The following is a 17,099-nucleotide window of genomic DNA, read 5'->3' on the forward strand; positions in this document are numbered from 1 at the left end:
TAACACAGTGATAGATCTGTACTGTAACACAGTGATAGATCTGTACAGTAACACAGTGATAGATCTGTACAGTAACACAGTGATAGATCTGTACTGTAACACAGTGATAGATCTGTACAGTAACACAGTGATAGATCTGTACAGTAACACAGTGATAGATCTGTACTGTAACACAGTGATAGATCTGTACTGTAACACAGTGATAGATCTGTACTGTAACACAGTGATAGATCTGTACTGTAACACAGTGATAGATCTGTACTGTAACACAGTGATAGATCTGTACTGTAACACAGTGATAGATCTGTACTGTAACACAGTGATAGATCTGTACTGTAACACAGTGATAGATCTGTACTGTAACACAGTGATAGATCTGTACTGTAACACAGTGATAGATCTGTACTGTAACACAGTGATAGATCTGTACAGTAACACAGTGATAGATCTGTACTGTAACACAGTGATAGATCTGTACAGTAACACAGTGATAGATCTGTACTGTAACACAGTGATAGATCTGTACTGTAACACAGTGATAGATCTGTACAGTAACACAGTGATAGATCTGTACAGTAACACAGTGATAGATCTGTACTGTAACACAGTGATAGATCTGTACAGTAACACAGTGATAGATCTGTACAGTAACACAGTGATAGATCTGTACTGTAACACAGTGATAGATCTGTACTGTAACACAGTGATAGATCTGTACAGTAACACAGTGATAGATCTGTACAGTAACACAGTGATAGATCTGTACTGTAACACAGTGATAGATCTGTACAGTAACACAGTGATAGATCTGTACAGTAACACAGTGATAGATCTGTACAGTAACACAGTGATAGATCTGTACTGTAACACAGTGATAGATCTGTACTGTAACACAGTGATAGATCTGTACAGTAACACAGTGATAGATCTGTACAGTAACACAGTGATAGATCTGTACAGTAACACAGTGATAGATCTGTACTGTAACACAGTGATAGATCTGTACTGTAACACAGTGATAGATCTGTACAGTAACACAGTGATAGATCTGTACTGTAACACAGTGATAGATCTGTACAGTAACACAGTGATAGATCTGTACAGTAACACAGTGATAGATCTGTACAGTAACACAGTGATAGATCTGTACAGTAACACAGTGATAGATCTGTACTGTAACACAGTGATAGATCTGTACAGTAACACAGTGATAGATCTGTACTGTAACACAGTGATAGATCTGTACAGTAACACAGTGATAGATCTGTACTGTAACACAGTGATAGATCTGTACAGTAACACAGTGATAGATCTGTACAGTAACACAGTGATAGATCTGTACAGTAACACAGTGATAGATCTGTACTGTAACACAGTGATAGATCTGTACTGTAACACAGTGATAGATCTGTACTGTAACACAGTGATAGATCTGTACTGTAACACAGTGATAGATCTGTACTGTAACACAGTGATAGATCTGTACTGTAACACAGTGATAGATCTGTACAGTAACACAGTGATAGATCTGTACAGTAACACAGTGATAGATCTGTACTGTAACACAGTGATAGATCTGTACTGTAACACAGTGATAGATCTGTACAGTAACACAGTGATAGATCTGTACAGTAACACAGTGATAGATCTGTACTGTAACACAGTGATAGATCTGTACTGTAACACAGTGATAGATCTGTACAGTAACACAGTGATAGATCTGTACTGTAACACAGTGATAGATCTGTACTGTAACACAGTGATAGATCTGTACAGTAACACAGTGATAGATCTGTACAGTAACACAGTGATAGATCTGTACTGTAACACAGTGATAGATCTGTACAGTAACACAGTGATAGATCTGTACAGTAACACAGTGATAGATCTGTACAGTAACACAGTGATAGATCTGTACAGTAACACAGTGATAGATCTGTACAGTAACACAGTGATAGATCTGTACAGTAACACAGTGATAGATCTGTACAGTAACACAGTGATAGATCTGTACTGTAACACAGTGATAGATCTGTACTGTAACACAGTGATAGATCTGTACTGTAACACAGTGATAGATCTGTACAGTAACACAGTGATAGATCTGTACTGTAACACAGTGATAGATCTGTACTGTAACACAGTGATAGATCTGTACAGTAACACAGTGATAGATCTGTACAGTAACACAGTGATAGATCTGTACTGTAACACAGTGATAGATCTGTACAGTAACACAGTGATAGATCTGTACTGTAACACAGTGATAGATCTGTACAGTAACACAGTGATAGATCTGTACTGTAACACAGTGATAGATCTGTACAGTAACACAGTGATAGATCTGTACTGTAACACAGTGATAGATCTGTACTGTAACACAGTGATAGATCTGTACTGTAACACAGTGATAGATCTGTACAGTAACACAGTGATAGATCTGTACTGTAACACAGTGATAGATCTGTACTGTAACACAGTGATAGATCTGTACAGTAACACAGTGATAGATCTGTACAGTAACACAGTGATAGATCTGTACTGTAACACAGTGATAGATCTGTACAGTAACACAGTGATAGATCTGTACAGTAACACAGTGATAGATCTGTACTGTAACACAGTGATAGATCTGTACAGTAACACAGTGATAGATCTGTACAGTAACACAGTGATAGATCTGTACAGTAACACAGTGATAGATCTGTACAGTAACACAGTGATAGATCTGTACAGTAACACAGTGATAGATCTGTACTGTAACACAGTGATAGATCTGTACAGTAACACAGTGATAGATCTGTACAGTAACACAGTGATAGATCTGTACTGTAACACAGTGATAGATCTGTACAGTAACACAGTGATAGATCTGTACTGTAACACAGTGATAGATCTGTACTGTAACACAGTGATAGATCTGTACTGTAACACAGTGATAGATCTGTACAGTAACACAGTGATAGATCTGTACTGTAACACAGTGATAGATCTGTACAGTAACACAGTGATAGATCTGTACTGTAACACAGTGATAGATCTGTACAGTAACACAGTGATAGATATGTACTGTAACACAGTGATAGATCTGTACAGTAACACAGTGATAGATCTGTACAGTAACACAGTGATAGATCTGTACAGTAACACAGTGATAGATCTGTACAGTAACACAGTGATAGATCTGTACTGTAACACAGTGATAGATCTGTACTGTAACACAGTGATAGATCTGTACTGTAACACAGTGATAGATCTGTACTGTAACACAGTGATAGATCTGTACAGTAACACAGTGATAGATCTGTACTGTAACACAGTGATAGATCTGTACAGTAACACAGTGATAGATCTGTACAGTAACACAGTGATAGATCTGTACAGTAACACAGTGATAGATCTGTACTGTAACACAGTGATAGATCTGTACTGTAACACAGTGATAGATCTGTACTGTAACACAGTGATAGATCTGTACAGTAACACAGTGATAGATCTGTACTGTAACACAGTGATAGATCTGTACAGTAACACAGTGATAGATCTGTACAGTAACACAGTGATAGATCTGTACAGTAACACAGTGATAGATCTGTACAGTAACACAGTGATAGATCTGTACAGTAACACAGTGATAGATCTGTACTGTAACACAGTGATAGATCTGTACTGTAACACAGTGATAGATCTGTACTGTAACACAGTGATAGATCTGTACAGTAACACAGTGATAGATCTGTACAGTAACACAGTGATAGATCTGTACAGTAACACAGTGATAGATCTGTACAGTAACACAGTGATAGATCTGTACTGTAACACAGTGATAGATCTGTACTGTAACACAGTGATAGATCTGTACTGTAACACAGTGATAGATCTGTACTGTAACACAGTGATAGATCTGTACTGTAACACAGTGATAGATCTGTACTGTAACACAGTGATAGATCTGTACTGTAACACAGTGATAGATCTGTACAGTAACACAGTGATAGATCTGTACTGTAACACAGTGATAGATCTGTACAGTAACACAGTGATAGATCTGTACTGTAACACAGTGATAGATCTGTACTGTAACACAGTGATAGATCTGTACAGTAACACAGTGATAGATCTGTACAGTAACACAGTGATAGATCTGTACTGTAACACAGTGATAGATCTGTACAGTAACACAGTGATAGATCTGTACTGTAACACAGTGATAGATCTGTACTGTAACACAGTGATAGATCTGTACTGTAACACAGTGATAGATCTGTACAGTAACACAGTGATAACATGTTTTGTAGATCTGTACGTGTCACCAGCTGCTCCACCCTCAGGTTCTCCAGCTGCTCATCAAGCTGTTTGAGACGCAGCACTCCCAGCTGGACGTCATGGAGCAGGTCAGTACAAGGGGGGTCCCTGGGGGGTCCCGGGGTGTCCCTGGGGGGTCCCTGGGGGGTCCCGGGGGGTCCCTGGGGGGTCCCTGGGGGTCCCTGGGTGTCCCTGGGGGGTCCCTGGGGGGTCCCGGGGGGTCCCTGGGGGGTCCCTGGGGGTCCCTGGGTGTCCCTGGGGGGTCCCGGGGGTCCCTGGGGGGTCCTCAGTGGGTCTGTAGGTCTCACGTGATTCTCATATCTTAAAGGAGAATTCTATGCTAGAATGCTTTCTTATCTTTCTTACCTTTCTTTGTAGTTGTTACGTCCCCACCAAAGAGGTCCAGGTGTTATTTGTAGTTGTTACGTCCCCACTAAAGAGGTCCAGGTGTTTTTTGTGCAAAAACTCCTTATTGGCTATTTTCCCTACCATAAGCCCTAAATTAATTGCATTGCATTGAATGGGAATTGAATGGTGCTATGGGGTGTTGTGCTAATTCACTTATTTCCATCGAAAGAAGTAGTAAAGTGTGCCGCTTGGGATATTATTTACATTATGAAGAGAGGATATATACAAAGAAATTATAATTTTGAGCGATGGAAATAAGCGAATTAGCACAACACCCCATAGCCCCATTCAATTCCCATTCAATTCAATGCAATTCATTTAGGGCTTATGGTAGGGGAAATAGCCAATAAGGTGATTTTGCATAAAATAACACCTGGACCTCTTTGGTGGGGACGTAACAACTACAAAGGTCAGAAAGCCTTTTAGTATGGAATTCTCCTTTAAAGATGGAGTGCCACAATCTTTGTATTTTTCCAGTTTTTCATGTGTCTATGAGGTGACAGTACTTCATTAGACACCCTGGAGTCGTTTTCATGTGTCTATGAGGTGACAGTACTTCATTAGACACCCTGGAGTCTACTGTATGTGTCTATGAGGTGACAGTACTTCATTAGACACCCTGGAGTCTACTGTATGTGTCTATGAGGTGACAGTACTTCATTAGACACCCTGGAGTCGTTTCCATGTGTCTATGAGGTGACAGTACTTAAAAATGGGTTTTAATCAGACCCAGTGTGTGTCCGGTGGAAACCTCGGGTCAGAATGGGCTTTAAACAAAAGTTGTGTGTTTTGTTGGTCGTCCAGATGGAGCTGAAGAAGACCCTCCTGGACCGAATGGTCCACCTGCTGAGTCGAGGCTACGTCCTGCCGGTCGTCGCCTACATGAGGAGGTGTCTGGAGAAGCTCAACACCGACATCTCTCTGATCCGATACTTTGTTACCGAGGTAACGTCTTCATAATGAGGTTACACACTGACATCTCTCTGATCAGATACTTTGTTACTGAGGTAACGTCTTTATAATGAGGTTACACACTGACATCTCTCTGATCAGATACTTTGTTACTGAGGTAACGTCTTTATAATGAGGTTACACACTGACATCTCTCTGATCAGATACTTTGTTACCGAGGTAACGTCTTTATGTAATGAGGTTACACACTGACATCTCTCTGATCAGATACTTTGTTACTGAGGTAACGTCTTTATAATGAGGTTACACACTGACATCTCTCTGATCAGATACTTTGTTACTGAGGTAACGTCTTTATAATGAGGTTACACACTGACATCTCTGATCAGATACTTTGTTACTGAGGTAACGTCTTTATAATGAGGTTACACACTGACATCTCTCTGATCAGATACTTTGTTACCGAGGTAACGTCTTTATAATGAGGTTACACACTGACATCTCTCTGATCAGATACTTTGTTACCGAGGTAACGTCTTTATAATGAGGTTACACACTGACATCTCTCTGATCAGATACTTTGTTACCGAGGTAACGTCTTTATAATGAGGTTACACACTGACATCTCTCTGATCAGATACTTTGTTACTGAGGTAACGTCTTTATAATGAGGTTACACACTGACATCTCTCTGATCAGATACTTTGTTACTGAGGTAACGTCTTTATGTAATGAGGTTACACACTGACATCTCTGATCAGATACTTTGTTACTGAGGTAACGCCTTTATAATGAGGTTACACACTGACATCTCTCTGATCCGATACTTTGTTACTGAGGTAACGTCTTTATAATGAGGTTACACACTGACATCTCTGATCAGATACTTTGTTACTGAGGTAACGTCTTTATGTAATGAGGTTACACACTGACATCTCTCTGATCAGATACTTTGTTACTGAGGTAACGTCTTTATGTAATGAGGTTACACACTGACATCTCTCTGATCAGATACTTTGTTACCGAGGTAACGTCTTTATAATGAGGTTATACACTGACATCTCTCTGATCAGATACTTTGTTACTGAGGTAACGTCTTTATGTAATGAGGTTACACACTGACATCTCTCTGATCAGATACTTTGTTACTGAGGTAACGTCTTCATGTAATGAGGTTACACACTGACATCTCTCTGATCAGATACTTTGTTACTGAGGTAACGTCTTTATAATGAGGTTACACACTGACATCTCTCTGATCCGATACTTTGTTACTGAGGTAACGTCTTTATAATGAGGTTACACACTGACATCTCTCTGATCAGATACTTTGTTACTGAGGTAACGTCTTTATAATGAGGTTACACACTGACATCTCTGATCAGATACTTTGTTACTGAGGTAACGTCTTTATAATGAGGTTACACACTGACATCTCTCTGATCAGATACTTTGTTACTGAGGTAACGTCTTTATGTAATGAGGTTACACACTGACATCTCTCTGATCAGATACTTTGTTACCGAGGTAACGTCTTTATGTAATGAGGTTACACACTGACATCTCTGATCAGATACTTTGTTACTGAGGTAACGTCTTTATAATGAGGTTACACACTGACATCTCTCTGATCAGATACTTTGTTACTGAGGTAACGTCTTTATGTAATGAGGTTACACACTGACATCTCTGATCAGATACTTTGTTACTGAGGTAACGTCTTTATAATGAGGTTACACACTGACATCTCTCTGATCAGATACTTTGTTACTGAGGTAACGTCTTTATGTAATGAGGTTACACACTGACATCTCTCTGATCAGATACTTTGTTACTGAGGTAACGTCTTTATAATGAGGTTACACACTGACATCTCTCTGATCAGATACTTTGTTACTGAGGTAACGTCTTTATAATGAGGTTACACACTGACATCTCTCTGATCAGATACTTTGTTACTGAGGTAACGTCTTTATAATGAGGTTACACACTGACATCTCTCTGATCAGATACTTTGTTACCGAGGTAACGTCTTTATAATGAGGTTACACACTGACATCTCTCTGATCAGATACTTTGTTACTGAGGTAACGTCTTTATGTAATGAGGTTACACACTGACATCTCTCTGATCAGATACTTTGTTACCGAGGTAACGTCTTTATAATGAGGTTACACACTGACATCTCTCTGATCAGATACTTTGTTACTGAGGTAACGTCTTTATGTAATGAGGTTACACACTGACATCTCTCTGATCAGATACTTTGTTACCGAGGTAACGTCTTTATAATGAGGTTACACACTGACATCTCTCTGATCAGATACTTTGTTACTGAGGTAACGTCTTCATGTAATGAGGTTACACACTGACATCTCTCTGATCAGACACTTTGTTACTGAGGTAACGTCTTTATAATGAGGTTACACACTGACATCTCTCTGATCAGACACTTTGTTACTGAGGTAACGTCTTCATAATGAGGTTACACACTGACATCTCTCTGATCAGATACTTTGTTACTGAGGTAACGTCTTTATGTAATGAGGTTACACACTGACATCTCTGATCAGATACTTTGTTACTGAGGTAACGTCTTTATAATGAGGTTACACACTGACATCTCTCTGATCAGATACTTTGTTACCGAGGTAACGTCTTTATGTAATGAGGTTACACACTGACATCTCTCTGATCAGATACTTTGTTACTGAGGTAACGTCTTCATAATGAGGTTACACACTGACATCTCTCTGATCAGATACTTTGTTACTGAGGTAACGTCTTTATGTAATGAGGTTACACACTGACATCTCTCTGATCAGATACTTTGTTACTGAGGTAACGTCTTTATAATGAGGTTACACACTGACATCTCTCTGATCAGATACTTTGTTACTGAGGTAACGTCTTCATGTAATGAGGTTACACACTGACATCTCTGATCAGATACTTTGTTACTGAGGTAACGTCTTTATAATGAGGTTACACACTGACATCTCTCTGATCAGATACTTTGTTACTGAGGTAACGTCTTCATGTAATGAGGTTACACACTGACATCTCTCTGATCAGATACTTTGTTACTGAGGTAACGTCTTTATAATGAGGTTACACACTGACATCTCTCTGATCAGATACTTTGTTACCGAGGTAACGTCTTTATAATGAGGTTACACACTGACATCTCTCTGATCAGATACTTTGTTACCGAGGTAACGTCTTTATAATGAGGTTACACACTGACATCTCTCTGATCAGATACTTTGTTACCGAGGTAACGTCTTTATAATGAGGTTACACACTGACATCTCTGATCAGATACTTTGTTACTGAGGTAACGTCTTTATAATGAGGTTACACACTGACATCTCTCTGATCAGATACTTTGTTACTGAGGTAACGTCTTTATGTAATGAGGTTACACACTGACATCTCTCTGATCAGATACTTTGTTACTGAGGTAACGTCTTTATAATGAGGTTACACACTGACATCTCTCTGATCAGATACTTTGTTACTGAGGTAACGTCTTTATAATGAGGTTACACACTGACATCTCTGATCAGATACTTTGTTACCGAGGTAACGTCTTTATAATGAGGTTACACACTGACATCTCTCTGATCAGATACTTTGTTACTGAGGTAACGTCTTTATAATGAGGTTACACACTGACATCTCTCTGATCAGATACTTTGTTACTGAGGTAACGTCTTTATGTAATGAGGTTACACACTGACATCTCTGATCAGATACTTTGTTACTGAGGTAACGTCTTTATAATGAGGTTACACACTGACATCTCTGATCAGATACTTTGTTACTGAGGTAACGTCTTTATGTAATGAGGTTACACACTGACATCTCTGATCAGATACTTTGTTACTGAGGTAACGTCTTTATAATGAGGTTACACACTGACATCTCTCTGATCAGATACTTTGTTACTGAGGTAACGTCTTTATAATGAGGTTACACACTGACATCTCTCTGATCAGATACTTTGTTACTGAGGTAACGTCTTTATGTAATGAGGTTACACACTGACATCTCTCTGATCAGATACTTTGTTACCGAGGTAACGTCTTTATAATGAGGTTACACACTGACATCTCTCTGATCAGATACTTTGTTACTGAGGTAACGTCTTTATAATGAGGTTACACACTGACATCTCTCTGATCAGATACTTTGTTACTGAGGTAACGTCTTTATAATGAGGTTACACACTGACATCTCTCTGATCAGATACTTTGTTACTGAGGTAACGTCTTCATGTAATGAGGTTACACACTGACATCTCTGATCAGATACTTTGTTACTGAGGTAACGTCTTTATAATGAGGTTACACACTGACATCTCTCTGATCAGATACTTTGTTACTGAGGTAACGTCTTCATGTAATGAGGTTACACACTGACATCTCTCTGATCAGATACTTTGTTACTGAGGTAACGTCTTTATAATGAGGTTACACACTGACATCTCTCTGATCAGATACTTTGTTACTGAGGTAACGTCTTTATAATGAGGTTACACACTGACATCTCTGATCAGATACTTTGTTACCGAGGTAACGTCTTTATGTAATGAGGTTACACACTGACATCTCTGATCAGATACTTTGTTACCGAGGTAACGTCTTTATGTAATGAGGTTACACACTGACATCTCTGATCAGATACTTTGTTACTGAGGTAACGTCTGTATAATGAGGTTACACACTGACATCTCTCTGATCAGATACTTTGTTACCGAGGTAACGTCTTTATGTAATGAGGTTACACACTGACATCTCTCTGATCAGATACTTTGTTACCGAGGTAACGTCTTTATAATGAGGTTACACACTGACATCTCTCTGATCAGATACTTTGTTACTGAGGTAACGTCTTTATAATGAGGTTACACACTGACATCTCTGATCAGATACTTTGTTACTGAGGTAACGTCTTTATGTAATGAGGTTACACACTGACATCTCTCTGATCAGATACTTTGTTACTGAGGTAACGTCTTTATGTAATGAGGTTACACACTGACATCTCTCTGATCAGATACTTTGTTACCGAGGTAACGTCTTCATAATGAGGTTACACACTGACATCTCTCTGATCAGATACTTTGTTACCGAGGTAACGTCTTTATAATGAGGTTACACACTGACATCTCTCTGATCAGATACTTTGTTACTGAGGTAACGTCTTTATGTAATGAGGTTACACACTGACATCTCTCTGATCAGATACTTTGTTACCGAGGTAACGTCTTTATAATGAGGTTACACACTGACATCTCTCTGATCCGATACTTTGTTACTGAGGTAACGCCTTTATAATGAGGTTACACACTGACATCTCTCTGATCAGATACTTTGTTACCGAGGTAACGTCTTTATAATGAGGTTACACACTGACATCTCTCTGATCAGATACTTTGTTACTGAGGTAACGTCTTTATGTAATGAGGTTACACACTGACATCTCTGATAAGATACTTTGTTACTGAGGTAACGTCTTTATAATGAGGTTACACACTGACATCTCTCTGATCAGATACTTTGTTACTGAGGTAACGTCTTTATGTAATGAGGTTACACACTGACATCTCTGATAAGATACTTTGTTACTGAGGTAACGTCTTCATAATGAGGTTACACACTGACATCTCTCTGATCAGATACTTTGTTACTGAGGTAACGTCTTCATAATGAGGTTACACACTGACATCTCTCTGATCAGATACTTTGTTACTGAGGTAACGCCTTTATAATGAGGTTACACACTGACATCTCTCTGATCAGATACTTTGTTACCGAGGTAACGTCTTTATAATGAGGTTACACACTGACATCTCTCTGATCAGATACTTTGTTACTGAGGTAACGTCTTTATGTAATGAGGTTACACACTGACATCTCTCTGATCAGATACTTTGTTACCGAGGTAACGTCTTTATAATGAGGTTACACACTGACATCTCTCTGATCCGATACTTTGTTACTGAGGTAACGCCTTTATAATGAGGTTACACACTGACATCTCTCTGATCAGATACTTTGTTACCGAGGTAACGTCTTTATAATGAGGTTACACACTGACATCTCTCTGATCAGATACTTTGTTACTGAGGTAACGTCTTTATAATGAGGTTACACACTGACATCTCTCTGATCAGATACTTTGTTACTGAGGTAACGTCTTTATGTAATGAGGTTACACACTGACATCTCTGATAAGATACTTTGTTACTGAGGTAACGTCTTTATAATGAGGTTACACACTGACATCTCTCTGATCAGATACTTTGTTACTGAGGTAACGTCTTTATGTAATGAGGTTACACACTGACATCTCTCTGATCAGATACTTTGTTACTGAGGTAACGTCTCTATAATGAGGTTACACACTGACATCTCTCTGATCAGATACTTTGTTACTGAGGTAACGTCTTTATGTAATGAGGTTACACACTGACATCTCTCTGATCAGATACTTTGTTACCGAGGTAACGTCTTTATGTAATGAGGTTACACACTGACATCTCTCTGATCAGATACTTTGTTACTGAGGTAACGTCTTTATAATGAGGTTACACACTGACATCTCTCTGATCAGATACTTTGTTACCGAGGTAACGTCTTTATGTAATGAGGTTACACACTGACATCTCTGATAAGATACTTTGTTACCGAGGTAACGTCTTTATGTAATGAGGTTACACACTGACATCTCTGATCAGATACTTTGTTACCGAGGTAACGTCTTTATGTAATGAGGTTACACACTGACATCTCTCTGATCAGATACTTTGTTACTGAGGTAACGTCTTTATAATGAGGTTACACACTGACATCTCTGATCAGATACTTTGTTACTGAGGTAACGTCTTTATAATGAGGTTACACACTGACATCTCTGATCAGATACTTTGTTACTGAGGTAACGTCTTTATAATGAGGTTACACACTGACATCTCTCTGATCAGATACTTTGTTACCGAGGTAACGTCTTTATAATGAGGTTACACACTGACATCTCTCTGATCAGATACTTTGTTACTGAGGTAACTCAGAGAGTTGCTTGTCATGGAAAGTGACAAGACCTGGTTGTGGTCTTGTTTCCATTAAGGTCCTGGTCTTGTTTCCATTAAGGTCCTAGTTGTGGTCTTGTTTCCATTCAGGTCCTGGTTGTGATGTGTTCTTGTTTCCATTAAGGTCCTGGTTGTGGTCTTGTTTCCATTAAGGTCCTGGTTGTGGTCTTGTTTCCATTAAGGTCCTGGTCTTGTTTCCATTAAGGTCCTGGTTGTGGTCTTGTTTCCATTAAGGTCCTGGATGTCATCGCCCCCCCGTACACCTCAGATTTCGTGCAGCTGTTTCTTCCCATCCTGGAGAACGACAGCATCGCCGGAACCATCCGGGCAGAAGGAGAGCACGACGCCGTCGCAGAGTTCATCGGCAAGTTGTTCTGTTAGCAAAAAAACACCGTTAGCGTTCAGCTAACACCACTTACAAGTTGTTCCATTAGCAAAAACACCGTTAGCATTCAGTTAACACCACTTACAAGTTGTTCCATTAGCAAAAACACCGTTAGCATTCAGTTAACACCACTTACAAGTTGTTCCATTAGCAAAAAAACACCGTTAGTGTTCAGCTAACACCACTTACAAGTTGTTCCGTTAGCAAAAACACCGTTAGCATTCAGCTAACACCACTTACAAGTTGTTCCGTTAGCAAAAACACCGTTAGCATTCAGCTAACACCACTTACAATTAGGGTTGTTGCGATCGGATCGGGTGATCGGAAATCAGGGCCGATCACGTCATTTTCAAATGATCGGAATCGGATCGGGAGCCAAAAAACGTGATCGGGCCTGGGCCGTGGCTCAGAGGTCCATCCTGGGCCGTGGCTCAGAGGTCCATCCTGGGCCGTGGCTCAGCGGTCCATCCTGGGGCTCAGAGGTCCATCCTGGGCCGTGGGGCTCAGAGGTCCATCCTGGGCCGTGGCTCAGAGGTCCATCCTGGGCCGTGGCTCAGAGGTCCATCCTGGGCCGTGGCTCAGCGGTCCATCCTGGGGCTCAGAGGTCCATCCTGGGCCGTGGGGCTCAGAGGTCCATCCTGGGCCGTGGGGCTCAGAGGTCCATCCTGGGCCGTGGGGCTCAGAGGTCCATCCTGGGCCGTGGCTCAGCGGTCCATCCTGGGGCTCAGAGGTCCATCCTGGGCCGTGGGGCTCAGAGGTCCATCCTGGGCCGTGGGGCTCAGAGGTCCATCCTGGGCCGTGGCTCAGTGGTCCAGGCTTACCTTGGCTAGTAATCCAGTCTGGCAGTGTGCCGCGGGTTCGACTCCCGATCCCGACGGCCTTTACCGCATGTCCCCCCCCCCCCCCCATCTCTCTCCCCATTTCCTGTCAGCCTGCTGTCTGTCCCTCCATAAAGTATATAAAATAAAGGCCTGTCTGTCCCTCCATAAAGTTTATAAAATAAAGGCCTGTCTGTCCCTCCATAAAGTTTATAAAATAAAGGCCAAAGCCACAAAAAACATTAAAAAAATAGCAGTTACAAAAAACGTGATCGGGACATCTGATTTGGGATATTGTCTGATTTGGGATATTGTCTGTGATTTGGGATATTGTCTGTGATTTGGGATATTGTCTGTGATTTGGGATATTGTCTGTGATTTGGGATATTGTCCTGTTGTGACGTGTTGTCATAAAAGTGTTCTATAAAATATAAATATCCCATCGGGAAAAATCGGTATCGGGACATCCCTAGTTAGTTTTATATTATCATTCAGCTAAAACCACTTACAAATTCAGTATTTTAGCTGTGACGTGAGCGCCCCCTCCTGAGATACTTCAGTATTTTAGCTGTGACGTGAGCGCCCCCTCCTGAGATACTTCAGTATTTTAGCGGTGACGTGAGCGCCCCCTCCTGAGATACTTCAGTATTTTAGCTGTGACGTGAGCGCCCCCTCCTGAGATACTTCAGTATTTTAGCTGTGACGTGAGCGCCCCCTCCTGAGATACTTCAGTATTTTAGCCGTGACGTGAGCGCCCCCTCCTGAGATACTTCAGTATTTTAGCTGTGACGTGAGCGCCCCCTCCTGAGATACTTCAGTATTTTAGCGGTGACGTGAGCGCCCCCTCCTGAGATACTTCCGGGTTCTACTTTTGTGTCGCTTTTGTGTCCCCATGGAGTTATACTGTGACACTCCGTCGGACTAAATCTGAGACGAAAACAACCAAATGGTTGCCACCTTCAATAATAATGATAATAATAGTCTTTGTCTCCACATCATATATTTTTGTTGTCATGGACACTTGTACAAAACATTAATAATTCCACTCGAGTTGGAAGCATTAAGACCCATCTTAACCCTCTATGGCTTCCTTTCTGAAAAATAACGTCAATTTAAAAAGATTCACGCGTTTAGATATTCTATTTACAATTGGATGCGGACGGGAGCTGGTGCCACTTGGACCCGGACGTAACGTAGCACTACAAAATGACGTCAGACTTAAATACTGAATAGTATTCTATTCGCAGCATGAAGCGATGTGGGGGGGGGTGCTGATATGCAGATTATTTAATATTTGAGTCATTATAATACTGATGCTAGATAAAACCAGGCTTGTTTCCTTTCCATGCCAGCTTGGAAAATCAACAATGGTGGACATTGTAAACAAAGTGGAAATGCAAATTTGCAACTGAAGACTGAAGAAGAGGAGGAATTATACAAAGTAGGGTGACATTGATGACATCACGATGAGACCAAAATCAGTCGAGCTGTTTCTGAGAGCAATTTCCATTAAAACACCAATATGACATGAAGGCCTGATTGGTCAAAATTGGTTATTTGTGGGGATAGAAAACACACATGGGAGCCCCACAAACACAAAAGAAATTGAAAAAGTTGAATTTTATGTTATAGGTCCTTTAAGTGGCAGATGCCAAAAAGAGGAGTTTTGTCTTAATGTTTTAATTCTAATTATTTTGGGGCATGCCAGGTGGTCTTGCTGTACTACTGTATATACTGTATAAACAACAGGCTCACCTACTTGTTATTGATTTATTGTTTTGTTTTATTGTGTTCAGCTCATTGTTATTGATTTATTGTTTTGTTTTATTGTGTTCAGCTCATTGCAAGGGTAACTTCATCATGATGAACTGAACCGGGCCTGGAGGACGGAGATGACTGCCACCAACTAACTCCACCTCAGAGAGAGAGATGACACCAACTAACTCCACCTCAGAGAGAGAGAGAGAGAGAGAGAGATGACACCAACTAACTCCACCTCCGAGAGAGAGAGAGAGAGAGAGAGAGAGAGAGAGAGAGAGAGAGAGAGAGAGAGAGAGAGAGAGAGAGAGAGAGAGAGAGAGAGAGAGAGAGAGAGAGAGAGAGAGAGAGAGAGAGAGAGAGAGAGAGAGAGAGAGAGAGAGAGAGAGAGAGAGAGAGAGAGAGAGAGAGAGAGAGAGAGAGAGAGAGAGAGAGATAGAGATACACAGAGAGAGAGAGAGAGAGAACCGTCATATGTCCAGACAGAAGACGGTAAAAGGACACCCTGTCCTTTTTTTCCTGCTCAGTCCTCTTCTGTAGCGTGTCTCCACCTGTCCTCTTCTGTAGCGTGTCTCCACCTGTCCTCTTCTGTAGCGTGTCTCCACCTGTCCTCTTCTGTAGCGTGTCTCCACCTGTCCTCTTCTGTAGCGTGTCTCCACCTGTCCTCTTCTGTAGCGTGTCTCCACCTGTCCTCTTATGTAGCGTGTCTCCACCTGTCCTCTTCTGTAGCGTGTCTCCACCTGTCCTCTTATGTAGCGTGTCCCCACCTGTCCTCTTATGTAGCGTGTCTCCACCTGTCCTCTTATGTAGCGTGTCTCCACCTGTCCTCTTCTGTAGCGTGTCCCCACCTGTCCTCTTATGTAGCGTGTCTCCACCTGTCCTCTTCTGTAGCGTGTCCCCACCTGTCCTCTTATGTAGCGTGTCCCCACCTGTCCTCTTATGTAGCGTGTCTCCACCTGTCCTCTTATGTAGCGTGTCCCCACCTGTCCTCTTATGTAGCGTGTCTCCACCTGTCCTCTTATGTAGCGTGTCTCCACCTGTCCTCTTCTGTAGCGTGTCCCCACCTGTCCTCTTATGTAGCGTGTCTCCACCTGTCCTCGCCTTCTGTCCTTTTAGACAATTAGGACCATTCTACAAATGGGTTCTAAATCCTGACGGCTTTCTGAGAAACCTCATGTTTCTACGTCGGTCGTTCTCAAACATTTTCATGTCAAGGACCCCGCCCACAACATGTATGTAATTTGCCTGCCGACCCCCGTCTGAAAATGTGTTGTTCCAGGGACCTATATATCTATATTCAAAGATTTGCGCCACATGTTCGCGATTATTTTAAAATGACACTCGGTGCTGTGCCACGAGCTTGTATATCTTCTATTTTTGGGCGCAGGGAGCTAGGACAGAGGAGCTAGGACACAGG

At 41.1% G+C, this 17,099-nt stretch overlaps 2 protein-coding genes across 3 annotated transcripts in view; one reads left to right on the forward strand and one right to left on the reverse strand.

The window, feature by feature from the left end:
- The window catches only part of nelfcd (negative elongation factor complex member C/D), a 50,290-nt gene extending 34,466 nt beyond the window's left edge, over nt 1-15,824 (forward strand). For both annotated transcript variants that reach the window (XM_083789058.1, XM_083789057.1), the window contains 4 exons: nt 4,299-4,394; nt 5,518-5,658; nt 12,956-13,085; nt 15,762-15,824. In XM_083789058.1, the coding sequence (XP_083645184.1) occupies nt 4,299-4,394; nt 5,518-5,658; nt 12,956-13,085; nt 15,762-15,796 (402 nt within the window). In that variant the 3' untranslated portion in view covers nt 15,797-15,824. The remainder of the gene's footprint in view (nt 1-4,298; nt 4,395-5,517; nt 5,659-12,955; nt 13,086-15,761) is intronic.
- The window catches only part of ctsz (cathepsin Z), a 241,514-nt gene that overhangs the window by 86,512 nt on the left and 137,903 nt on the right, over nt 1-17,099 (reverse strand). The gene's annotated exons all lie outside the window — the stretch shown is intronic.

Source organism: Protomyctophum parallelum, assembly GCF_964188405.1.
Source record: "Protomyctophum parallelum genome assembly, chromosome: 18".
In the NCBI taxonomy this organism is placed as follows: Eukaryota; Metazoa; Chordata; class Actinopteri; order Myctophiformes; family Myctophidae; genus Protomyctophum; species Protomyctophum parallelum.